Genomic DNA, 22101 nt, shown 5'->3' with positions numbered 1-22101 from the left:
CCCCTTCCCCGATTACCTATCCCATCAAACATGTGTCAGTCATAATTATATATAGATTGCTAGAGTAAATCCACAAAACACACACACACACACACACACACACACACAATTGAATAAATAAAATTAGCAAAAATAAATAAATAAATAAAATAAAATAGCCTAACTAAAATAATACTGTGAAAAACTTAGTCACCAAATATGTTAATAATACACATCAGTAATATACACATTGAATAAAATGTCATATATCTTTAGATGATATAGAAGAGAGGTGGTAATTCATTAATAGGTTTATAATAGGTTTTCAGGTCTCCCTTATTGCCAGTAACTAAAAACAAAATTCCTAAATTGTTTGTTTGAGTCATTTTTATTTGTTTGATTCTTTCTTGGTTAAAATTAGTAAAAAAAAAAAACCTTTTCTATTAAAAAGGTACATTATTTTCCATTTAGAAATTTTTCTCACCATATAGTAACTGGCTCAAATTGTTGTTAACGTAATATCACAGCATGTGCTCCCAAGTACCTTACCCTGGATAAAGTCTATAGCTCAGACAAATACACATGCACTTGAGCAATATGCCGAAACCAAAACACAGTCACACAACCCCTCTACACTCACACGAATGCCCTCATACAAATACACTCACCAGTGTTTTAACCTAATGAGTTCCGTCATATAAGCTTCCTAGTAAAAGTCGTGACTTTACTGGCCAGCCTAGGTGAAATCCTCTATCCGCTTGATGTGGAGCAGAGCTTATTTGAGATTACAAGATGTTACTTGGCTTCATGTGCTCTGCATCTATCCATTATAAAACCCTTGCAAGACACATTTTTGGAAATTCTATTGGATTTGCAAATCTTCAGGAAGAATATACGTGCAGTTATGTTTTAGTTATCCATTCTTGAAGACCATCATTAAAGTCTTTTGCTTTTTATTTCTGTGCTCTTAGCTCATCTGTCCATCAATGTTACATGGATTTTCAGTGGTGCATTTTACAGTGGGCTTAAATAATCAAGATACTAAGTTGCATTGACTGACTTCTACTTACAATTTGTGAACAGTGTCGATAACTGTTATGAAAGCAAATACTTAAATGTTTCATTTTACTGCATGATTAATTTTTTTCAGAAAACAAAGAAACAATATAACATAAAATGTATTTTTTCTTTTTTTTACATTTGCAAATCCATGTACAAAACATAGCTCTGTGACGACAACAAAAAATAATTGTCATACTTGTTTTTCATAATTTATTAAGAAAATGTCATACTTGCATATGAGAAATTTCATAAAAGATTTGAGTGACATTTAAACAACTCTTGTTGTCGTCTGGCAGCATATACGCCACATTGGCCCACTCTGCCATATTGTAAACCCTGGAGATATTTGTTCACAATTACCCATTTTTATGTGACCAAAAATTTTGCAGTGGTTGTACCCGTCACAGGATTTTTCTCTCCCTGAGTTGGTGGTTGGTCCCTCCTTTGCCTCTTGTTTCACCGTTTGTGGTTGAAATCGCAACCAACAAACTGGGAGGTGACATCAGAGGCATTTTATACCAGTACATCACCATAAAGATTATCCTTGTAACTTTCTGTCATGAAGCGAATTAAGGCTAGCTGGGAGGTACAGCCGTCTCGCATAACAGGAAGTTCCCCCAAATCTGCATGGGAAGTATGGGCCTTAACTGCTGTTCATGACCTCACACGTATGGGATGAAAGAACACGTCCATGCAAACATTTGCACCCAAGCTTACGGGGGCACATGGATACTCAGAATCAAAAAGGTAAGACTTCAGTTTGAGGTTAATCTTCCCTAGATAAGCAGTGCTTTTAGTGTCACGTTCCAAGTGACTTTTAAGCTTAAAATCCTGTCTAGCACAACAAAACATATTTAATTGAAAGTTATTTTCCTTTAAGTGGGTTTTGGGTGTCTTAGGGTTATCAGTGCAGTTTCTTTATTTGTACTTTCTATTAAGTGAAATCTGGGAAAAGTGTATAACAGTGAAATTAGGGACATCATTTAAACAAGATAATGCATGTGGAAGTAAACTATAGCAGGATAAATATCTGGAGAGGTACATGGGATACCGTAGCAAATATTTTTTCCATTCCTATTTGCTTCAATAACAAAAGATAAAATCAACTATTGCATTTCAAAATTGCAATAACATTTCCTATGTTAATAATTGCAAAAATGGCAGCGAAAAGGTACCAGATCTTGACTATTTCAATTCCTGGCATATGGAGACCCACAGTGAAATATTTTCAGAGACATGTGCATGTGTAATGAAAGACACTGAGAACGGAATATTTATTTTGCTGCTTTTTTTTTTATTTTCATCAAAGAAAAAAATATAACCATATTACATGCTGTACATGGGTAGGCATCTATCTATCAAACTTTTTTTTTGTCATTTTTGTTTTCTTGCAAGATGGCTACAAAATTAAAATTACAGAGATATTATTACATTGCCACTGAACATCAAATCAGCAAAAATTGTACATTGCAATGAGGCGATAACTTTTTGCTGTTAGTTAATCCATACTGAGTGTCACATTCCCACAAAAGCAGTGCTATATATAGGCGCACAACCTTCTGAATTGTCAGTGGATAGAGTATCATGGACAAATGAATGTATGACAAATGATTACCAGAAAAACTGTAACATCATTCTGGTGGATCTTAAGCCACAGGGCCGTTGAGAAAGTAATGTGTTAACACACAGTGCCATGCAACAAGGTATTCCCCATCGCTCAGAGGGAAATATCTGGAAGCAAAGTTGTTGAGATATGGTGAGGGTAAACAAGGAATATAAAAAGTCCCATTTTCATCTTTTTTTCCCATGTCTGAATCAAGATCTTTTCTCTGAGATCTGGTGCGCAATTTATGCAGGAGCCACAGAGGATACTTCTGTCTTGGATGTGGACACCTCAGACCCATCATCCACCTTCTTTCCAAAGAGCTGCATGATGCATACGCGGAACTGCAGAGAAAGAGAAATCGAGATTATTTCGCAAAGATTCATGTGAAGTTTTCTTATTGTGCTCAAGGTTTGAGCTTTGTTAAACAGCATTGACTTACTTGTCGGTTCATGAAGACATAAATGATGGGGTTGTAGATGGTGGCGCTCTTGGCAAAGTAGGCAGGCATGGCTGCTGCCAGGGGGTGGAAGGCATAGCCTGGGTTTGCAGCTGCAAAGCAGGCGAAGAATGTATAAGGACCCCAGCAAAAACAGTAGGCTATGATCATGACAACCACCATTCTGGACACTTCCTTCTCTGCCTTCTGTGTGGACTCAGAATCCTTCTGCTGCTGGGCGACCTGTTGGAAAGAAATGACAGATGCTTAGTGCCTTTTTAGAAACTGGAATAAACTTTTGAAAGCAGTCAAGGAGACAACTTACAGCATGAATGGCCATGAACACTGCCAAGTAGCAGAAAACGATGACGCCCAGAGGGATGAAACAACAGGTGATCATTAGGACAATCATGTAGGACTGGACACCAGGATCCTCGCTTCCACTGAAGACATCAGGACCACAGGAGGTCTTCAGACCGTGAGGCCAATATCTAAGAAAATAAAGATCCACATTTATGTTGGTCTTACCACCCAAATAATTCAATGATTTTATGATGAATTACTAAGAATAAAATATACATAGCTGTCAAATGCCTTCATTACTTATTTATATTTTAATAAGTAATTTTACCTGCTCCAGCCAAAGATGGGAGGAGCACACCAGAAAGCAGCCCAAACCCAGGTGAAGATGATGCCACCAGCCGCCCATTTACCATCAAACTTGACATTTCCAAATGGTTTGCAGACGACCACCCATCTCTCCCAAGAGATGACAGTCAGAGACCACAGACCAGCGATACCTGTTAATTGCATTGTTAGATGTGTATATATATTGAACTTTGGTCTAATGTATTCATATTGATATCAGGCAGTAACTTACCACATGTAGCTACAGTGTAGCCCTCAAAAATACACATGGGATGTCCGAGGATAAAGTAGCCGAAAAATTGGTTGGTCACACTAATGGTGCTGGCCAACAGAGTCTCTGCTAGATCAGCTACAGCAAGGTTGACCAAGATCCAGTTGAGAGGGTGACGGAGCTTCTTAAATTTGGCCGTGGCCACCAGCACCAAGCCATTGGTGAAAGTTGAGGCGACGACCACGAAGAGCATCCAGCATGTTGATAGGTTGTAAACCCATCGAGGGGCAATGTGGTAGTTGGGTCCCTCAAAGGGATCTGGAAATGAGACATAAAGAGCAGTAATATTATCATCTTGAAGGAGTTTCAGGGAGCTTTTGCAACCAACTCTCATTATTCTGATGCTCCATATTTATCAGTCTGAAATTGTTCTCTGGCTATGTTACTTCTAGCCAAAATGCACAGAGAGCTCTAAGATCAGAAGACCACACATTTGAAGTTTAAGACTAATTTCCTGTCCTATTACTCTGCCACTATTGCGAAACCTTTAAAAGCCCACAAAGACTTTCAAATGCCTTTATCATATCATAACAGAATAGCTATGATTTAACAATTTCCTATAAACAATTTTTGTCAACCTATTCAATGCACAAAACCTTCCTATTTAAACCTACTCAAATTACAATAAAAAAAAATAATAGAAGAAATTTTAAAAACTCACCCCTGGTGTTATTGCTGTTAGTATATGTGAACATTGTTTCTCTTGTTGTTTCATCTCCTTTTCGCCTGGCTGCGAATATCGCTTCTCCCCATTGCTCTGCCATTTTTGGGGGTTGTTGTATAGCCCAAACCTGTAGTTACTTAGCTGTTGTAAAGGTCTGGGCCTCTGTGCTTCTACTACCTTCTGTCTCTGGCCGACTCGCACCGACAGACTTTGGGCACTTGTCAAAGTGCTTTTATACGCAAAAAAGGAGGATGCCCTGGCTTACAGGGTGGAGAATTGTTGAGGTCAAAACAGGTATCAAGAGCAGAACAAAAACTCATTCATTAGGCTTACAGGAGGTCTAAGCTACTGTTCCTTCCTAGGATTGTTGAAGCCATCACAGGTAAACCAAAACACTGTGCGGTGACATTTGGCACGACCGAGTCAGTAGTGATTATAAGGTGACAGGGCTATTCGATGCTTTCTACGACGTTTTAAGTTTAGGTCAAAGACCTCTTTGCGTTGTCCTTGACTGAAGCTTCCTGTTCAGTGTCACTCTACAGCACACTTTCATTAAAGACGCATGATATCATTATTGCAAAAAAACATGTCATTCTCTAAAATGAAACAGCACCAGATTAGAGTGCTCTGGCTCCTTTTTTGGCGCTCTGTACAACTTTTAGGGTTCAAAAAACAATAGCTGCATACAAGAAACATTCCATTCCAAATTTAAGTTTAAATGTAAAAGTTTCTAAGGTTTGTGACTGAAATCATGCTAAAAAGATAAGATAGGATTCTATATAATGGCCCCTTCTGCCTATTGAAGGAGTAAAGAACTTTTTACATTATTGTAAATTGTATTATTTGGTACATTGCACAAATACAGTATGTCATTTTTGCATACCGCCCCAGTGACAGCTTTTGTACCCTTTTTTCTGAGAGTGCACACACACAAAACCTTTTTTTTTTTCCAAATGTTTCATATTTCAAAAGATTTCAGGCCATTTCAAAACACCTAATTTGATAACAAAATGGCTGCATAACTTCACTAAAGAGTATATAATAATCCTTTATAAAGGACATTTTCTCAATTATATGTCTGTCACTGTAAACACTGTGCCATACTGTGCCATTCATATTCTCTCATGTCCATTTAAAACAAATGTTACAGTTTCTATCATATGTTCGGTATGTGAAGGGTAACTGTAAGTCAGGCATCTAGGTTAAAGTCCAAATCAGCTTATTGGGACAACTGGGGTACCCAGGTACCCTCCATGTGAGATCCTAATTAGTATTGACAAGGATGCAGCCCAAACCTTCCTAATCCCAATGGATTGATGGTTCAGTTTAGGGAAAGCAGGGTTTATCTGAAAATCTTGATGAGGTCAGTTTTAATCTCTCCCTGTTTCTGACGATTGGCATTTTCTTTTCTTTTTTTTTTTTCAGCCATCGGCTTCTCCATCTATTGTGGCAAAGTAGAGCAGGAGGAAGTGAACACTAGGGTGTGAACAGACCAAACCAGGGCGAGGATGGAGCCAACACGAAGACGAGAGCAGTCTGTACATTTTTTATTCTATCAGTTGTTTCCTGTTCATTTTTAAACTGGCAAAGAATTGTACTGATGTGTAGGTGTTTATCCAAAACAGGTATTTGTTTATTGTGATCTTTTACAGTTCCTTTTAAACTGGAAGCTAATCAAAATAAATTGAAGTTTAATAGATTGCTGGAATGTATATCTACGCTTTGGTGGGATTAAGAATCAAGAATCAAGAATCAATTTTTGTTGCTATATCACTGTGTCAATCACAGATTTTCAGAGATGTAGTTGAAAAGGATGTTCTGGATGGATCAGAAAGTATCATGGGGCAGCACTCAGTCAGTCCTATGTCTGGAATTCCGCTAGTTCTGAACTATTCGTGATTGGCAAAAGTTCACTACTAGCAGAACTCGGATATACAACTGAATTCTCAACGAAAGCTCAAGATAATAGTTTGGTCTCACATGGTCTGCCATTGGACGCTATATTCACGGTATTTAGTACTGAACATTTATTGAACAATTTTTGCATTTGTGAATGGAATTAATCCATATAATAGATGTTAATCTAACATGGGCAAAACTTTGCTTTCACTGCTCAGTGTTTCTCTAACATCATTTGTGGTTTAATTTCTAGATTAACTAAGTTGATATTGTTCTTGAATCGATTGTGTTGGGCTAGTTTGGAAATGACAAAAGCTAATTTCATATTCTTTCTTTGCACTTTTATCTTGATTTGAAAGTGAACTACTTATTGGATGAAGTAAGAAGAGGTTAAGGTGAGTAAGCATGCATGCACAAATCAATGAGTAAGTAATGACATTTATTCTGTATTTCTAAAGAGACACTGAAGACAACTGCACTTAAATTCTCATTATTAATTTTTAGTGAATTAAAAAAATTATTTTCTTGTGCAGCAAATCAATGCAAAGCAGTTTTGTATAATAGATAGCCTAATACTGTGTTTGACTTTGCTTTTCAGACCATCCCTCGATGTGTTACTTCATTACTCATGGGCTACGGACTTGATTACAATCGCATATATGAGATACTTCTCTGTTTTCATGTTTTAGTTGTTGTGAAATGGTGTGCTCACTGCATTTAAAACAGGAAGAAACAAGACTAATGTAATATAATATAAACTATTGTAATGTATGTCACAATTCTGGAACTGATCAATTTAACAACGCAATTCTGTCTTTCTTTCTTTGCATTTATTGTACATTTTTATTCATAATTATGAACTTCTACTCATTCTACTTGTTCAGCAAGCCAAGACCAAGTTACACAAATTTTGACATTAAAAGCAAAAATTCCTATTGGGTCTATGTTTATTATTTACAATCATTGTAAGATTATTTTTCACTGCCAGCGGAGTAGTTGTCTCCGCAGGATGAGGTTACATTAAGAATGGGTTTATTTCTCTGGCGCAACAGAGGAGACCTGGGTGACCTGAGATGAGGAAGAAGTCTCATCATCCTCAGTATTCTTGCCAAAGACCATCTTCATCATACAGGAACGGAACTGGGTTTCAAAAGAAATGAGTAGCATATATTATTTCAAGTGATTAGATGCAATGTGGGAACAAACTTCAACAATACAACTACAAATGTCCACAACACTATACCTGTTTGTTCATTAGGACATAGATGACCGGATTGTACACTGCAGAGCCTTTACTAAGGCAGGATGGTATGGTTGCCATTCTCAGGTCAAATGCTTCACCACGGTGGGAAACCATCCACAGAGAAAAGGTAGCATATGGTCCCCAGCACACCAAGAATCCGAACACCATCACCACCACCATCTTTGTCACCTCCCTCTCTGCCTTCTGAGTCGAAGCTGAATCTGCTTGAGCTTTGGCTGCCTGGTAGAACAAACAAGGGATTTTAGAGCAAATGGCAACATGACCACAGTAACCCATTCATAGTCTCCATCTAGTGGACAGGGATCAATGTGCATCCCAGTGTGGCAGAGCAATGAAACCCATTTATCATTTATTTATGGCATAAATAAATAATAAATAAGTAAAAATGTTAGTGTGAAGCTTACCTGCAAAAAAAAGAAGACAAAAAAGAAAAAAATGTGCATTTAATCTATTTAATTTTAGAATTTTAGAATGTTCACTTGGCTATCTGAAGGTTTCAGATCAAAATAAAGAATACATATTAACATAACATGTTAAATAATATGGTTTTGTGGTTTCAATATTTATTTTTTAGAAATATCAAAAGTCTAAATTACAACACTGTATGGTTGCATAAAATTCCTCTTCCTGGCTTAAATGGTTAGTTCAACAAAAAAATGTAAATTCTGTCAATAATTACTCACCCTCTTATCGTTTCACGCCCGTAAGACCTTCGTAAGACCTTTCAGATGTCCAGAAAGCTACTTAAAACATTTTTTAAACAGTTCATGTGACTACAGTGGTTCAACTTTAATGTTATGAAGTGATGAGAATACTTATTTTTCTAAATAATTACTTTATTCAACAATATCTAGTGATGGGTGATTTCAAAACACTGCTTCACGAAGCTTCGAAACTTTATGAATATTTTGTTTCGAATCAGTGTTTCGGAGCATGTATCAAACTGCCAAAGTCACACATCTCTTCGCTTCATAACATTAAGGTTGAACCACTGTAGTCACATGAACTGTTTTAAATATGTCTTTAGTAGCTTTCTGGGCATTTGAAAGTGTTTATTATCTTGCTGCCAATGGAGGCCTCACTGAGCCATTGGATTTTAGCAAAATATCTTTTATATTTGTGTTCCGAAGATGAACGAAGGTCGTTGAACGTCATGATGGTGAGTAAGAGAGTGAACTACTAGTTGACTCTTTTCCTTAAACATTGACCTTTTCCTAAAATGATCTGATAAACACAATTTGTACTCACTAATTTGAGTGTGATGAGCAGCTGACCATAACAGAACACAATGGCGCCGAAAGGAACCGCAAAGCAGAAGCAGAACAAAAACATGACATAGGATTCGTTGTTGTATTTGTTGTTAATCGTATACCAGTCAGGTCCACAAGAGCACTGCAAACCTTCAGGTATGTACCTGTAAAACAAAGCAAGGTGAGGTTGATGGGATTGACAACTCTGCACAATTCAACTGCACAATTCAATCAGAGGACTTCACTCAGGGACTTGAACTAATTGTATAGGAGTGGCGCAAAAAGATGCTAGGCATTGTTTATCTTTCTGGAGGGAGGCAGTTTGGCTTTGTCCTCATCATTGTAAGCAGTCGGACTTACCGGCTCCAGCCAAACAGTGGAGGGAGTGAAGCTGCCAATGCAAAAATCCAAGGAAATATGCAGCCAAGTATGGCATGATGGGTCTTGAAAGTAAAGTTCCCAAGGGGTTTGCAAATGACCAGCCACCTTTCAACAGCCACCACAGCAAGAGACCACAAACTCACCATTCCTGCAACAACAGAGAAAAAAAAAGAAAAAGGTTTGGTGAAACCATCTGAAACCAGAAGCAGAATGTAAGAATAAGTTCTGGCTTTAAATTTTTATCTATGAACTACAGTGAACTACAACAGGCTAACACAGAAGCATTAAAATAATGTGGATACATGTTGCATTATACCTCCAAGTGTTGAATTGAAGCCCTCAATTTTACATGCTGTCGGCCCAAGAATAAAGTACCTATTCCAGAAGGAATAGCATGCTATCGAGGAACCAAAAAGGGATACCCACAGGTTGGCAACGGCAAGGTTCACAAGAATATAGTTAAGGTGAGATCTGAGTTTCTTGAATTGAATTGTGCAAACAATGGTAAGGGCGTTGATTGAAGTCCCTCCGACAAAAAGGAAGAATGTGAAGGCAGCCATTGCCATGTACACGCCATGGTGACCCAGGTGGTCCTGGGGGACCAGGAAAGGGCTGTAAGCTGAGATGTTGTTGGTATCTAAAGGGATGGGGATGTAGAAGTCTTCCTGAAACTCGGGTATTCCCTTCATCTTGCTTGAAACTGGCAACCAGTTTACAGAGAATGCTGTAACACCTTAAAGTTTAAAGTGTTATTTCCTTTTGTAGATTACTGCAGCATCGCAAAAAGAGTCAAAAAGAGATGTAAATTCTCTCTTCGTTGATCACCAGATGAAGGCTCCCTCAAATTATTGCCAAGTGATCCCTCTTTTATAGGGATCCAGAAGATAGCATTTTGCTCCTCCCAAATGGTCCTAATGGAAGGATTTGAGGTTTGTTGTCATCTACCAAACACACAGGCTCTTGTGCAGGCACACACATACATGACAAACAGATTCAACACACGCAAAACTACATTTGTACAGTGCAAGACACACAATTCACTTAATCTCATTTCCAGCACCAAAACCTGGCTAATTCGGATCATCCTTTTCACCCTGTAGTGTGGTTCTGCGTTAGCGATGGCAGTTAATCTGCCGCCCAGTGCAGATAAAGCAGCTAATCACTCGCTGTTAACCCCTCTTTAATCTGCTTCCAAACGTATTATCTCCAGCTTTGAGCCTGGAATCAGAGCCTTTGTGTAGAGCCTTAAATACTTGACAGCTGGATTGTCCTTGACACTCGTCTGTAGAGGGTTCTTGTGTCAGAGCCGTGAAAGGGACTATTGGAAGTGGAATAGTGCAAGAAAGTTCACAACTTAGAGATGAACATCTTATATGGACAAAAGATATAATAATCATGAATATTAGCAAATGATATTAAGCGACTTTAAACTCCAAAACAAAAGCAAAAAAAATCTAAATGCTGTGAAAAAACATGCTAGTCAGCACACTGAATAATACATAGGTATATATATATATATATATATATAAAATAATGTCTTGTTCTCATTTTACAGAATTTGATTGTGTTAATGATGTATTGCTCAGCTGCAATACATTTTCAACATTTTATTTATTTTTTACAGAAAAACCTTTTCATGACCATTCATTATGTTATGGCAATTCAACATTCAATGGCATTCATTGTATGGCAACACAGACATTCATGTTCTGTATTTTAATTGGACAACCTTAAATAGCTAAATGAAAGTTGAAATGGTTAATTAACCATTAATTAATTATTAAATAAATTAAATTAAGAAAAAAGAAATGTAACACTATCCTTGTATGTAACACTTTTAAAGACAAAAGCTCACTAACAGTAAATATTTGCACAATATTGCTCAAATAATAATGAGGCAATAATCACAATAAAAAATGAATGTTACACCAAGGCATAAAATGATATATTTATATAAGACTAGACCAAACATATTGTAAATAAGTAAATAAATTCTAATAAAATGTGAATTTCCCTGCTGCTTCAAATGCTCCACTATCATTCCGGACCCCCCCAAAACCCAAAATCACTAGACTAAAAGGGATAATTCACCCAAAAATGAAATTTGTTTCATTAATTACTCACCCTCATGTCATTCCAAACCCGTAAGGCCTTTGTTAATCTTCGGAAAACAAATTAAGATATTTTTGATGAAATTCGAGCGTTTTTTTTTACCCCCTACAGAAAGCAACGTAAGTACCACATTCAAGGTCCAGAAAGGTAGTAAAGACATCATTAAAATAGTCAACGTGACTACAGTGGTTCAACCTTAATGTTATGAAGTGATGAGAATACATTTTGTGCGCAAAAACAAAACAAAAATAATGACTTTATTCCATAATTTCTTCTCTCCCGTCTTTCTCCTATGCTGTTTACGAACACTGACTCATTATTGGACGCATGTGTCGTACTGCTCACGCGAACAGCATCAGCCAATATTGAGTCTCCATTCTGACGTAGAACCCGGAAGCCTGCACCATCTATACAATATAAACAGCATAGCAGAAAGACAGGGGAGAGAAGAAAATGTTGAATAAAGTCGTTTTTTTTTGTTTTGTTTTTACACACAAAAAGTATTCTCGTCGCTTGGTTGAACCACTGTAGTCACGTTGACTATTTTAAATATGTTTTTACTATTTTTCTGGACCTTGAATGTGGTAATTATGTTGCTTTCTATGGAGGATAAAACTTTTGGATTTCATCAAAATTATCTTAATTTGTGTTCCAAAGGTCTTACAGGAAGTGGAACAACATGAGGGTGAGTAATTATTTAAAGGGTTAGTTCACCCAAAAATGAAAATTCTGTAATTTATTACTTACCCTCATGCCGTTCCACACCCGTAAGACCTTCGTTAATCTTCGAATTACAAATTAAAATATTTTAGTTGAAATCCGATGGCTCAGTGAGGCCTGCATAGGGAGCAATGACACTTCCTCTCTCAGGATCCATAAAGGTACTAAAATCATATTTAAATCGGTTCATGTGAGTACAGTGGTTCAATATTAATATTATAAAGCGACGAGAATATTTTTTGTGCGCCAAAAAAAAACAAAATAACGACTTATTTAGTGATGGCCGATTTCAAAACACTGCTTCATGAAGATTCGGAGCACAAATGAATCAGTGTGTCGAATCATGATTCAGATCGCGTGTCAAACTGCCAACGGCTGAAATCACGTGACTTTGGCGCTCCGAACAGCAGATTCGATACACTGATTCATTTGTGCTCCGAAGCTTCCTGAAGCAGTGTTTTGAAATCGGCCATCAGTAAATAAGTCGTTATTTTGTTTTTTTTGGTGCTCCAAAAATATTCTCGTCGCTTTATAATATTAATATTGAACCACTGTACTCACATGAACCGATTTAAATATGTTTTTAGTACCTTTATGGGTCTTGAGCGAGGAAGTGTCATTGCTCCCTATGGAGGCCTCACTGAGCCATCGGATTTCAACTAAAATATCTTCAATTTGTGTTCCGAAGATGAACGAAGGTCTTACGGGTGTGGAACGGCATGAGGATGAGTAATAAATGACAGAATTTTCATTTTTGGGTGAACTAACCCTTTAATGGTTACAGACCTGTCGCTCTCACATCTGTGGTCATGAAGTAATTTGAGAGACTTGTGTTGGCCTACCTGAAGAACATCAGTGGACCCCTGCTGGATCCCCTGCAGTTTGCCTACAGAGCAAACAGGTCTGTGGATGATGCAGTCAACATTGGACTGCACTACATCCTGCAACAATCTCGACAGACCTGGGACATGCAAGGATCTTATTTTGTGGAATTCAGTTCGGCTTTCAATACCATCATGCCTGATCTTCTATCATCCAAACTAACCCCCCAATCTGTCCGTGGATCACCAGCTTTCTAACAGCTAGCAAGACTGGGAAAACTCACATCCAGGACTCTCATTATCAGTACCGGTGTTCCTCAGGGTTGCGTCCTCTCTCCACTGCTCTTCTCACTGTACAAAAATGACTGCACTTCAAAAGACCCCTCTGTCAAGCTTCTGACGTTTGCAGACAACACTACAGTCATTGGCCTCATCCAGGATGGTGACGAGTCTGCTTACAGACAAGAAGCTGAGCAGCTGGCTGTCTTATACAGTCATAACAACCTTGAGCTGAACATGTACAAAACAGTGAGGATGATAGTGGACTTCAGAAGGAACAGCCCAGCACTCCCCTCCTCTCACCATCATAAACAGCACTGTGGCAGCAGTGGAGTCATTCAGGTTCCTGGACACCACCATCTCTCAGGACCTAAAGTGTGATAATCACATAGAATCCATAGTGAAAATGGACGAGCAGAGGTTGTACTTCCTTCACCAGCTGAGGAAGTTCAACCTCCCACAGGAGCTGCTGACACAGTTCTACACTCAGCCCCACATTGACTCTGCCTTGTGTTAATCAATAACTGTCTGGTTTGGCTCAGACTAAAGACTACAATGGACAGTCCAGACTGCTGAAAGGATTATTGGTAGAGTAAGGAAGAGGGCAGACTCCACTCACCCTGGCCACAACCTATTTGAACTGTTGCCGTCCAGACGGCGCCTCAGATCACTGGGCACTAGATAGAAAAACTAGCTGCAGTTTCTTCCCACAGGCCATTTCCCTCTTGAACAGTTAATGCCTCCCAAAGCATATACCTACAAGTGCAATACTCCAACTGTTTAGTGCGATATCTTTGAATTCATTCAGGCCTATTTATTCATATTATTATTCACAATAATGCAATAATGTTCATAATCTGTAAATATGTTTATTCTGACTAAACCTATCTGTGTCTTAAACTTTTTATATTTTGTATTTTATTCTTAATTTTTTATTATATATCTTGTTATATTTATATTTGTGCACTTGAAGCTTCAATACCAAAGTAAATTCCTTGGTAAATTCCACAAAACTAGTTTTTCACACTATACCTTGCCAGTAAATGACAAAAAAACAATTAACACTGCTGTGAGGGTGCTTCTATTTGCTGAAAGTGTGATAGTAAATTTGACATATTTCTTTCTTCTGACCAACGTAATCTATTTCTCTGTATTTTTCCATCTTTTAGAAAGTCGTGGAAACACTATCATGAATTTTTTTCTTTTGCTATTGGAGCAAATGGGAATACAAAAATGATCTTGACTCCCATTCACCAACCACCCAAAAATGATTCTAGCTAAATAAAATAAGCTGAAATAACACAAATCTTTAGTTTTTGAGTTTTTTTGTCATTTGCACTCAATTTAATTACATTATATGAAATTAAATTTGTAAAATTAACTTAAACCATTTGTGTTGGGAATACATGAATCCTTTCTGTTGCTTTGACTGAAACTGCGCAGTGGATTTCTAGTTCCCGGCATGCTTTGCATGAGAATAAATGTTGGAATTAAGTGCCATTTAATGTGTTTTTTAGTAAAGGGAAAGACTGGTTAGTGTTTAATGTTCAGTTATGCTGGACATTTAAAAGAGTTTCTATGTTGAAATTTTTGTGGTTACTGTGCTGAAGAGTAGAGCTTGTTGTTAGATTATGAGTAGCGACATTAAACTATCATGCATGTTGCTTTACTCATTGAGCCATAGCTTTGTTGGCATCAATGCAGTGATAGGTAACTTCTTGTTCATTATTCACATGCTATAGCTATAAAAAAAGTTATGTATGAACATGTTCCAGACTAGCTATTTATTGTAAATTGAAGTAAGATTAGTTGATTACAGTGTTTCATAGGCAGGTTAATCCATCTGTGTAGGGTCTATGGCCTCGCCCCCCATCAGACAATCATGGAACTCTCATGTGCACAACAGCTACCCACAACAACTTGATGAATTTAAGTTCATACAACAAGACTATAATAAATCAGTCCAAACTAATTCTTTTTTGTTTTAAAAATATAAATCAATTTCATGGAAACATTTTCCTTAATTTATTTAAAAGTGCAATGTGTACATTGCATAGCAGTGACGTTGAAGCTCCCTTTCAGAAAAGCTACGGTGGCCGTCTGGCCGACACAACAAAGATGTTGTCGTCTGAGACAGCAGAGAGTAGCCTGTGCGAAGCAATGAGGTTTCTTCTTTCTTCTAACAAAGAAAGGTCTCTGCTTCTAGACAACAATTATACTACTACTTTGTGCATATTCAACGTAGTGACGATGCAAGCTGCCTCTAAAAACACCAACGAACATAGTGACAAAATGCGATCTGTAGAGCAGTTTGTCCATTCAAGGTTACTGTAGAAACATGCCAGCACATATTGGCGACTTGACAGGGGGGGACCCTCTGTGTATGAGATAGAAATGTCTCATTCTAAGGTAAAAAACAAAAACATAACAGTTCATTATTATGCACCACTGAAAACATAGTTATGTATATTATATTGCATTTCTGTCAATAGATCCTCCTAAAATTTACACACTTCACCTTTAAGTTCACTCAACAAATTCTTTTCTGACACAAGAACCTAAATTGTTTAAGTTTGTTCAACAAACTATTATTTGTTTAAATGGACTTGTTGTAGTCTTGTTGTATGAACTTGTGTGGAAAGGTTTTCCTTAATTCAATTATGTTCAATGAACAAACATTTTTTTTGAGTGCACTAAGTTTACCCATATGACAATTTTCACTTCTGAGAACCCCGGAAATGTGAAAAAGGTCCATTGTGTCATCTCATGAAAGTGTCAAAGTAGGATTTAAATGAAAGTCTTCCGGCTCATAATACTCCTCTGAGCTAATCACTCCCTGAAAAACAAACAGCAGATTTCCCATACAAACATGTATCAAAGGTAAGAAGGCAGAACAAAACATACAACACCAGTCTGTGTTCTCATTGTGGTATTTTATGTAATACATACTTTACTCGTTTTGTTTCAGTTTTCTAGTGTCACATTAGCTAGCTCGAAACTCATCTGGTAAGTATCTCAGGACCTTGGATTCTTTGCTTCAAAAGAGTCACAGAACTAGACAAATTCTGAAAGGGATGCATCAGGGTGCATTAGCATTCAAAGGAAATATCAATATCTTAAAATCGCTCTCAATTTCTTATCACCAAAATCACTGCAGATGACCCCTTTTTATCTGTCCATTCCATCACCTTCAGTGGTCAAAGCTCTGTCCCCTACTTCCTCTTCTGTTTTAATCTCTGGTCTTCCTCACTTGTTTGACCCATACAATGATCTGTTTAGTGGCTTAGGACTAATTATTGGACTTGTGCTAAGGCTCTTAACTACCACAGTCAGTGTAGACATGTTAAGAGGGGTGCCTAAGGTAAAGACACCTCTAAGTGCGTCACATAGTTATCTCCGGCCTATTAACCTGCTTCAGTGCAGAGTTTATGTTAGTATGCCTGCCGCCAGTTTATATAGTTTTATATTTACCAGTCTTGGTGATTAACAAGTGAATGTACAATAACAAATACAGAAGCTCACACATAATGTACAACTCTCAAGTAGAGATTTGCTGTTGTACTGTTCTGCATATTGGCTTCTAAGTTCCAGAGCATTTAACGTAATAATGATCTGTTAACTATTACAAAATTGGATGTAATGTTATTAAGGAAAATTATTAGTGATCAACGTTAAAAGTGAACATCCCGGAGCAAATAAATACAACACTAGAGAGCTGAAACCACAGTTCTGCTGTGAAACAGATTTTTGCAAACTTTGTAATAAATGAGTTTTTAATGTAATGATTTAAGTTGATTGTTGATAAGTATTATGAAATGCAATAATTTAATTAATGTTAATATGATAAGACATTATAAATTGTTACAGACTTACAAAAAATTAACATGAATGGCTCTTTTAAAATGTAAATATGAAATTGACTGAGGCTTGGGCACTTGGGCTTAAAAATAATGCAGTTACAAAATCACTTGGGTGAAAGAAAGCATTTACAGAGAATTAATTGTTTTCATTTCTTTTCTGCCACACCCTGCATCCGACTGCCTTCTAAAGTGCCTTGCATGAAGCCTTAGTTAATCTAATCAACACAAACACCAGAACTTCATTTCACTGTTCTGGTACTTCAACAATCTCCAAAATTTAAGTGCAAACTATAAGATCTGTTCATTCAGTAACACTTCACAAAAATGTCTAATTTGTTAACATTAGTTAGATCGCTTGAACTAACAATGAACAAAACTTCTACAACATTTATTAATCTGTTATTTTCAATCAATGATGTATCTGTAAACATTAGATAATGTACTGTGAACTAACATGAACTGTATTTTTTAGCTATATATATATATATATATATATATATATATATATATATATATATATATATATATATATATATATATATATATATATATATTCTCTAGCTCATGTTAGCTAATGCATTAACTGATGTAAATAAATGCATTACCAAATAAGACCTTGTAAAGTGCTGCTGTTCATTATATACATCAACAAATCTTTAAATGACAAGAAATAAGCTGTTAATTACACTGGGCAGATCTGTTTGCCAGAAAAAGCGTAAGTGAAAGTGTATGCAAACGTATACTGTATGCAAAAGCAGAAGCTTACAATAATTAAAAGCAAGATATCTGGCCCGGTTGCATTATCATTAGGCTGTCAAAATTGAGTTTAGATTATGATCTGTCCTGTAGCAGACCGATTCATAGAAAAATGAATGACATAACACGTACATTGACTGGTACTAAAATTCAAATCCTGACAAACAGAATTTTCCATCACTTGTGTAATGGATTATTTGGTGAAATTGATCAGGTCAAAGACAGACTGAAGGGTCATAGTGATTAAGTTAACAGCATAACAAGTCCGGAAGAGGGAGGAGTCTGACGTAAAGTTAATTATCACGAGCCTCTTTATAAGACATCTGCAGGGTTCCAATGCAACCTTACTAAATGCAAACACTGTGCGGGTCTATAAAAAATGTTCTTTAGTAGATTTGTACAGGGATATAATGTATACTTACAATTTGAGATTATTGCTGAACTTTCGATGGTGAAAAGGATCATATTTAGATGCATTCCACTGCCACCTATAGGAAAGATAAAACACAAATCTCAATTATGTGAAGTAATTTTTTTTTTTTTTTTGGAGTAAAAGGAGAAAAATACTCTAGTAATGTCACATGTGTCTTCTAGTTTCAGAAGATATATCAACAATGTCACAAACTGTGCAGATTTACTAATGTCTGCAATTTCTATAAGAATAATCTTTTCTGATGTAGAGCACCTACTGCAAAGCTGTGCCAACTATTTTTTGTTCTTTATTTTTCATGTATTTCAGTGAATAAATGTTCCAGGGAAATGTTAATAATGAAGAGGCTAAGATTACACATTGAGTCTTGAAAGCTAAAGGTAGTAGGTACACTTGTTGTGATGACAGACCAAATGCATTGCAGAAAAATTAAGAGATGGTAGAGTGCCATCTAGCTTGAAAGACAAAAAGAACAAAGAACTATACTAGGGTGTTACTTAATACTGCAGTTAAATAGTCAAATGAGTTTACTTTTTAATAAAAATTAAAAAAAAAAAAAAAAAAAAAAAAAAATAGAAAATATAACAAGATTATTCTTGCATGTGACAACAAGCTAGATCAAAAGTTATGGTTACAAGTATAATCTAAAAGATTAAATTACACAATTTCACTCATGTAAATTGTAATCAGCAGATAATCAAAATTAGAACAAACAAATGATGAATAATAATTTCTTGTATAAATAAACTACTAATATTTAATCAAATAATCATCTGGATCATTCTTAATTTGTGGTGACAGGTGGGTGTCGCTCTTTGCAACAGTTGAAATAAAGTTTAAGTACCAATATTTGTAGGCTGAAAACAATCTGTGCAATCTGTAAAAAGTTAGTAATATTATTACAATTTAAAAGAACTGTTTTCTATTTGAATATTTTCTAAAATGTATTTTTTTTCTGTGATGGCAAAGTTGAATTTTCAGCAGCCATTACTCCAGTCTTCAGTGTCTGTCACATGATCCAGACATCATTCTAATATGCTGATTTTCTGCTCAATTATTATAATTCATTACTGGTGCTCAATTATTAATAATGTTTCTTTAAAATTTAACATTATAATTTTAATAATAATTTAAATGTAAACATTTTTTTTTATCTTAAGGTACCCCAAACTTTCAGTGTACCATGGTTCCCACAAAAATATTAATCAGCAATAAATGTTTTTGACATTAATAATAAGAAGAAATGTTTCTTGAGCACCAAAATCAGCATTCTGATTTCTGAAGGATCATGTGACAGTGAAGACTTGACTAATAGCTGCTGGAAATTCAGCCTTATCATGACATGAATAAACTACATTTTAAAATATACTAAAATAGAAAACAGTTATTTTGAATTGTAATAATATTTCACAATATTACTGTTTTTACTGTACCCCTAGTGGGTGGTTTCATGTTTCATATTACAAAAATTATTTTAACTATTTTATAATCAAACAATTTTTCTGATCTTGACATATTTGTCGGAAAGGTCTGAGTCTCAAGGTTCCATATTTGGTGACTGTTTGTGATAGAAGTGATATTCTGACCGAAATGTATTCATTTGAACTATTTTGGGAGAGTGCATAAAATTGCAAAAGTGCATAAAATTCAATGAAATGTGGGTGTCACTCAGTGGCTATTTTTGGTATAGGGCCTAGCCCATAAAATCCCATAGGAACTTTAATTTTTGTGATATCAACTTCAAATTTGGAACACAACTTGGTTAGACATATGGCTTAATATGGCGTAAATATTATTTTGGAAACTATATTTTTTTTATAAAATAAAAAATGTTTTGTACATTACTTTTTTACATTTTCATTTTCTGAAGTGCTGCTGAGTGTCTTCTTAAAAAAAAAGACTTAGGTCTGTAATTCCAAAGCATCCATAAATTACAACCATTTAAGTTTGGATAGTGTATTTTCATGTCTATGCTCAGAAAGGAGGTTCACAGTTAGGCTAAGGTTTTTTATTTATTTATTTATTTTATTTTTTACATTTTTACAAATTGTGCCTGTAGTTTGCCACTCCAGTTTGAAGAATTACCAATTATACTTGCATTTGACAGACACTTTTATCCAAAGCAACTGTCCTTAACTTTCTTCAAAAGTGTTTTTGCAGTTTAAGAATTTGTAAGATCTTCTTTGAAGAATTTCTTTGAATTGCAATTCAGTAAATTTCTCTTCCTGTCATTTAATTCTGAAGGCGCTGTAACACTAGACTTTGAGCATGCAAACTTTCTTCAGACATGGCAACGAACAAGATATGTCACTCCTTTTTAAATAACTTAAAGGTTTAGTTCACTCAAAAACGAAAGTTATCCCATAATTTGCTCACCCTCAAGCCACTCTAGGTGTATGTGACTTTCTTATTTCAGTCAAACACAATCTGAGTTATATTAAAAAAATATTCTGCCTCTTCCAAGCTTTATAATGGGAGTGAATGGTACCCAAGATTTTAAAGCCCAAAAAAGCGCATTCGGCTCCAGGGTGTTAATAAAGATCTTCTGAAGCTATGCGATGGGATTTGTAAGAAAAATATCCAAATTTACAACTTTATAAACTATAATCACTGGCTTTTGGTAATGACCTTTTGCAAGTCTAGTTTCGGCAGAAGAGGGACCTCTGACCTACTGGCAGGGGCGCCTGCAGGATTTTATCTCAGGGTACGCACAGAACTAATGTAAACATCCAAATAAATACCATACTTACGCGATTAGACATGTTGCATGACGAACACTTTGTAAAGATCCATTTTGAGGGTTATATTAGCTGTGTGAACTTTGTTTATGATGTTAAAGGCAAGCGCGAGCTCCGTGGGCGGGGAGCGTGAGCATTTAAAGGGGCCGCAGCCTAAATCGGCTCATATTTAATGATGCTGTCCTTAACTTTCTTCAAAAGTATTTTTGCAGTTTAAGAATTTGTAAGATCTTTTTTAAACAAAGTTTTATTTTAGGAAGATTACAAAATAGGTTTTATAAAGTGAGGTATTATTCAGGAAGAAGTTGAATTCCAAGCAAAGGAGGAGCGCCATCACTGGTAGAATTCCACTAAGGGGGTGTAACTTCAAGAAAATAGATACCCTGTGTTCATTCATTCGTGGTTAATTTATAAATTCTCTTTTTCTTCGGGCGTAATAATAATTTATTTAGTCATATTTGTGAATTAATTGCGCGAAAATGCGACAGAAGAAAAAAATCTAACAATAAACTTCGACTTAAGTCGCCATCTTTAGTGTGGGACAATGAGCCCTAAATATATAAAGCCAAAAAAATCTATTTAGATTATCTCGATAGTGTTAACGCATCTCAGATACACACATATATGGTATAACAATTATAAATCAATCGCTAAAGAAATGCAGGACTGCATTTCTCAACTGTAAGTGAGTGTTTCTCAAAGAGCTCTAAATAAGGACGTGGTAATTCCGCCATATTTGTTACGGGTGGCTGCAGGAGCGGCTGTACATTGTCAAGAACATGGCGGCTTCCAGGCAGGCATGAGAGTGGATACTTCTTAACAAATTTGGATGAACCTGGACTATCATTTCAAAAACAGACCATCAAAAGATCTCCCTGGATACTGCAACACGAATCTCGTACGTATGATATATGGTGGAGAGAAT

General features: G+C 36.2%; 3 protein-coding genes and 1 long non-coding RNA gene across 5 annotated transcripts in view; 2 read left to right on the top strand and 2 right to left on the bottom strand.

The window, feature by feature from the left end:
• Nucleotides 1-2314: 2314 nt before the first annotated feature.
• Nucleotides 2315-4877, bottom strand: LOC125256535 (red-sensitive opsin). Its single transcript, XM_048172607.1, has 6 exons — nucleotides 4664-4877; nucleotides 3964-4260; nucleotides 3715-3883; nucleotides 3409-3574; nucleotides 3087-3326; nucleotides 2315-2988 (listed from the first exon to the last, which is right to left on the bottom strand). Exons 1-6 carry the CDS (start codon nucleotides 4764-4766, stop codon nucleotides 2890-2892), a joined length of 1074 nt encoding a protein of 357 aa, XP_048028564.1. The 5' UTR covers nucleotides 4767-4877; the 3' UTR covers nucleotides 2315-2889.
• Nucleotides 4878-5005: 128 nt separating this feature from the next.
• On the top strand, nucleotides 5006-7500 carry LOC125256538. The gene is made up of 2 exons (XR_007182128.1): nucleotides 5006-6960; nucleotides 7164-7500. It is a non-coding gene; the product is annotated as an uncharacterized LOC125256538 (long non-coding RNA).
• The window catches only part of opn1sw2 (opsin 1 (cone pigments), short-wave-sensitive 2), a 16449-nt gene continuing 1724 nt past the window's right edge, over nucleotides 7377-22101 (bottom strand). The window contains exons 2-7 of one of the 2 annotated variants that reach the window (XM_048172609.1): nucleotides 18431-18496; nucleotides 13135-13762; nucleotides 9777-10778; nucleotides 9440-9608; nucleotides 9078-9243; nucleotides 7803-8048 (exon numbers count right to left, since the gene is read on the bottom strand). In XM_048172609.1, coding sequence (XP_048028566.1) covers nucleotides 7803-8048; nucleotides 9078-9243; nucleotides 9440-9608; nucleotides 9777-10149 — 954 coding nt within the window. In that variant the 5' untranslated portion in view covers nucleotides 10150-10778; nucleotides 13135-13762; nucleotides 18431-18496. Of the gene's footprint in view, nucleotides 7706-7802; nucleotides 8049-9077; nucleotides 9244-9439; nucleotides 9609-9776; nucleotides 10922-13134; nucleotides 13763-18430; nucleotides 18497-22101 lie in introns of those variants that run through there. The other variant, XM_048172608.1, reaches the window with a different exon arrangement.
• Nucleotides 21742-22101, top strand: part of hcfc1a (host cell factor C1a) — a 25658-nt gene continuing 25298 nt past the window's right edge. Inside the window, exon 1 of the mRNA XM_048172606.1 lies at nucleotides 21742-22074. The gene's annotated coding sequence lies outside the window, so the exon portion shown is untranslated. The remainder of the gene's footprint in view (nucleotides 22075-22101) is intronic.

The sequence above is a fragment of the Megalobrama amblycephala genome, linkage group LG21 (assembly GCF_018812025.1).
Source record: "Megalobrama amblycephala isolate DHTTF-2021 linkage group LG21, ASM1881202v1, whole genome shotgun sequence".
Taxonomy (NCBI): domain Eukaryota; kingdom Metazoa; phylum Chordata; class Actinopteri; order Cypriniformes; family Xenocyprididae; genus Megalobrama; species Megalobrama amblycephala.
Note: the sequence above shows the minus strand (reverse complement) of the source record. Positions and strands in the feature narration are given on the sequence as shown.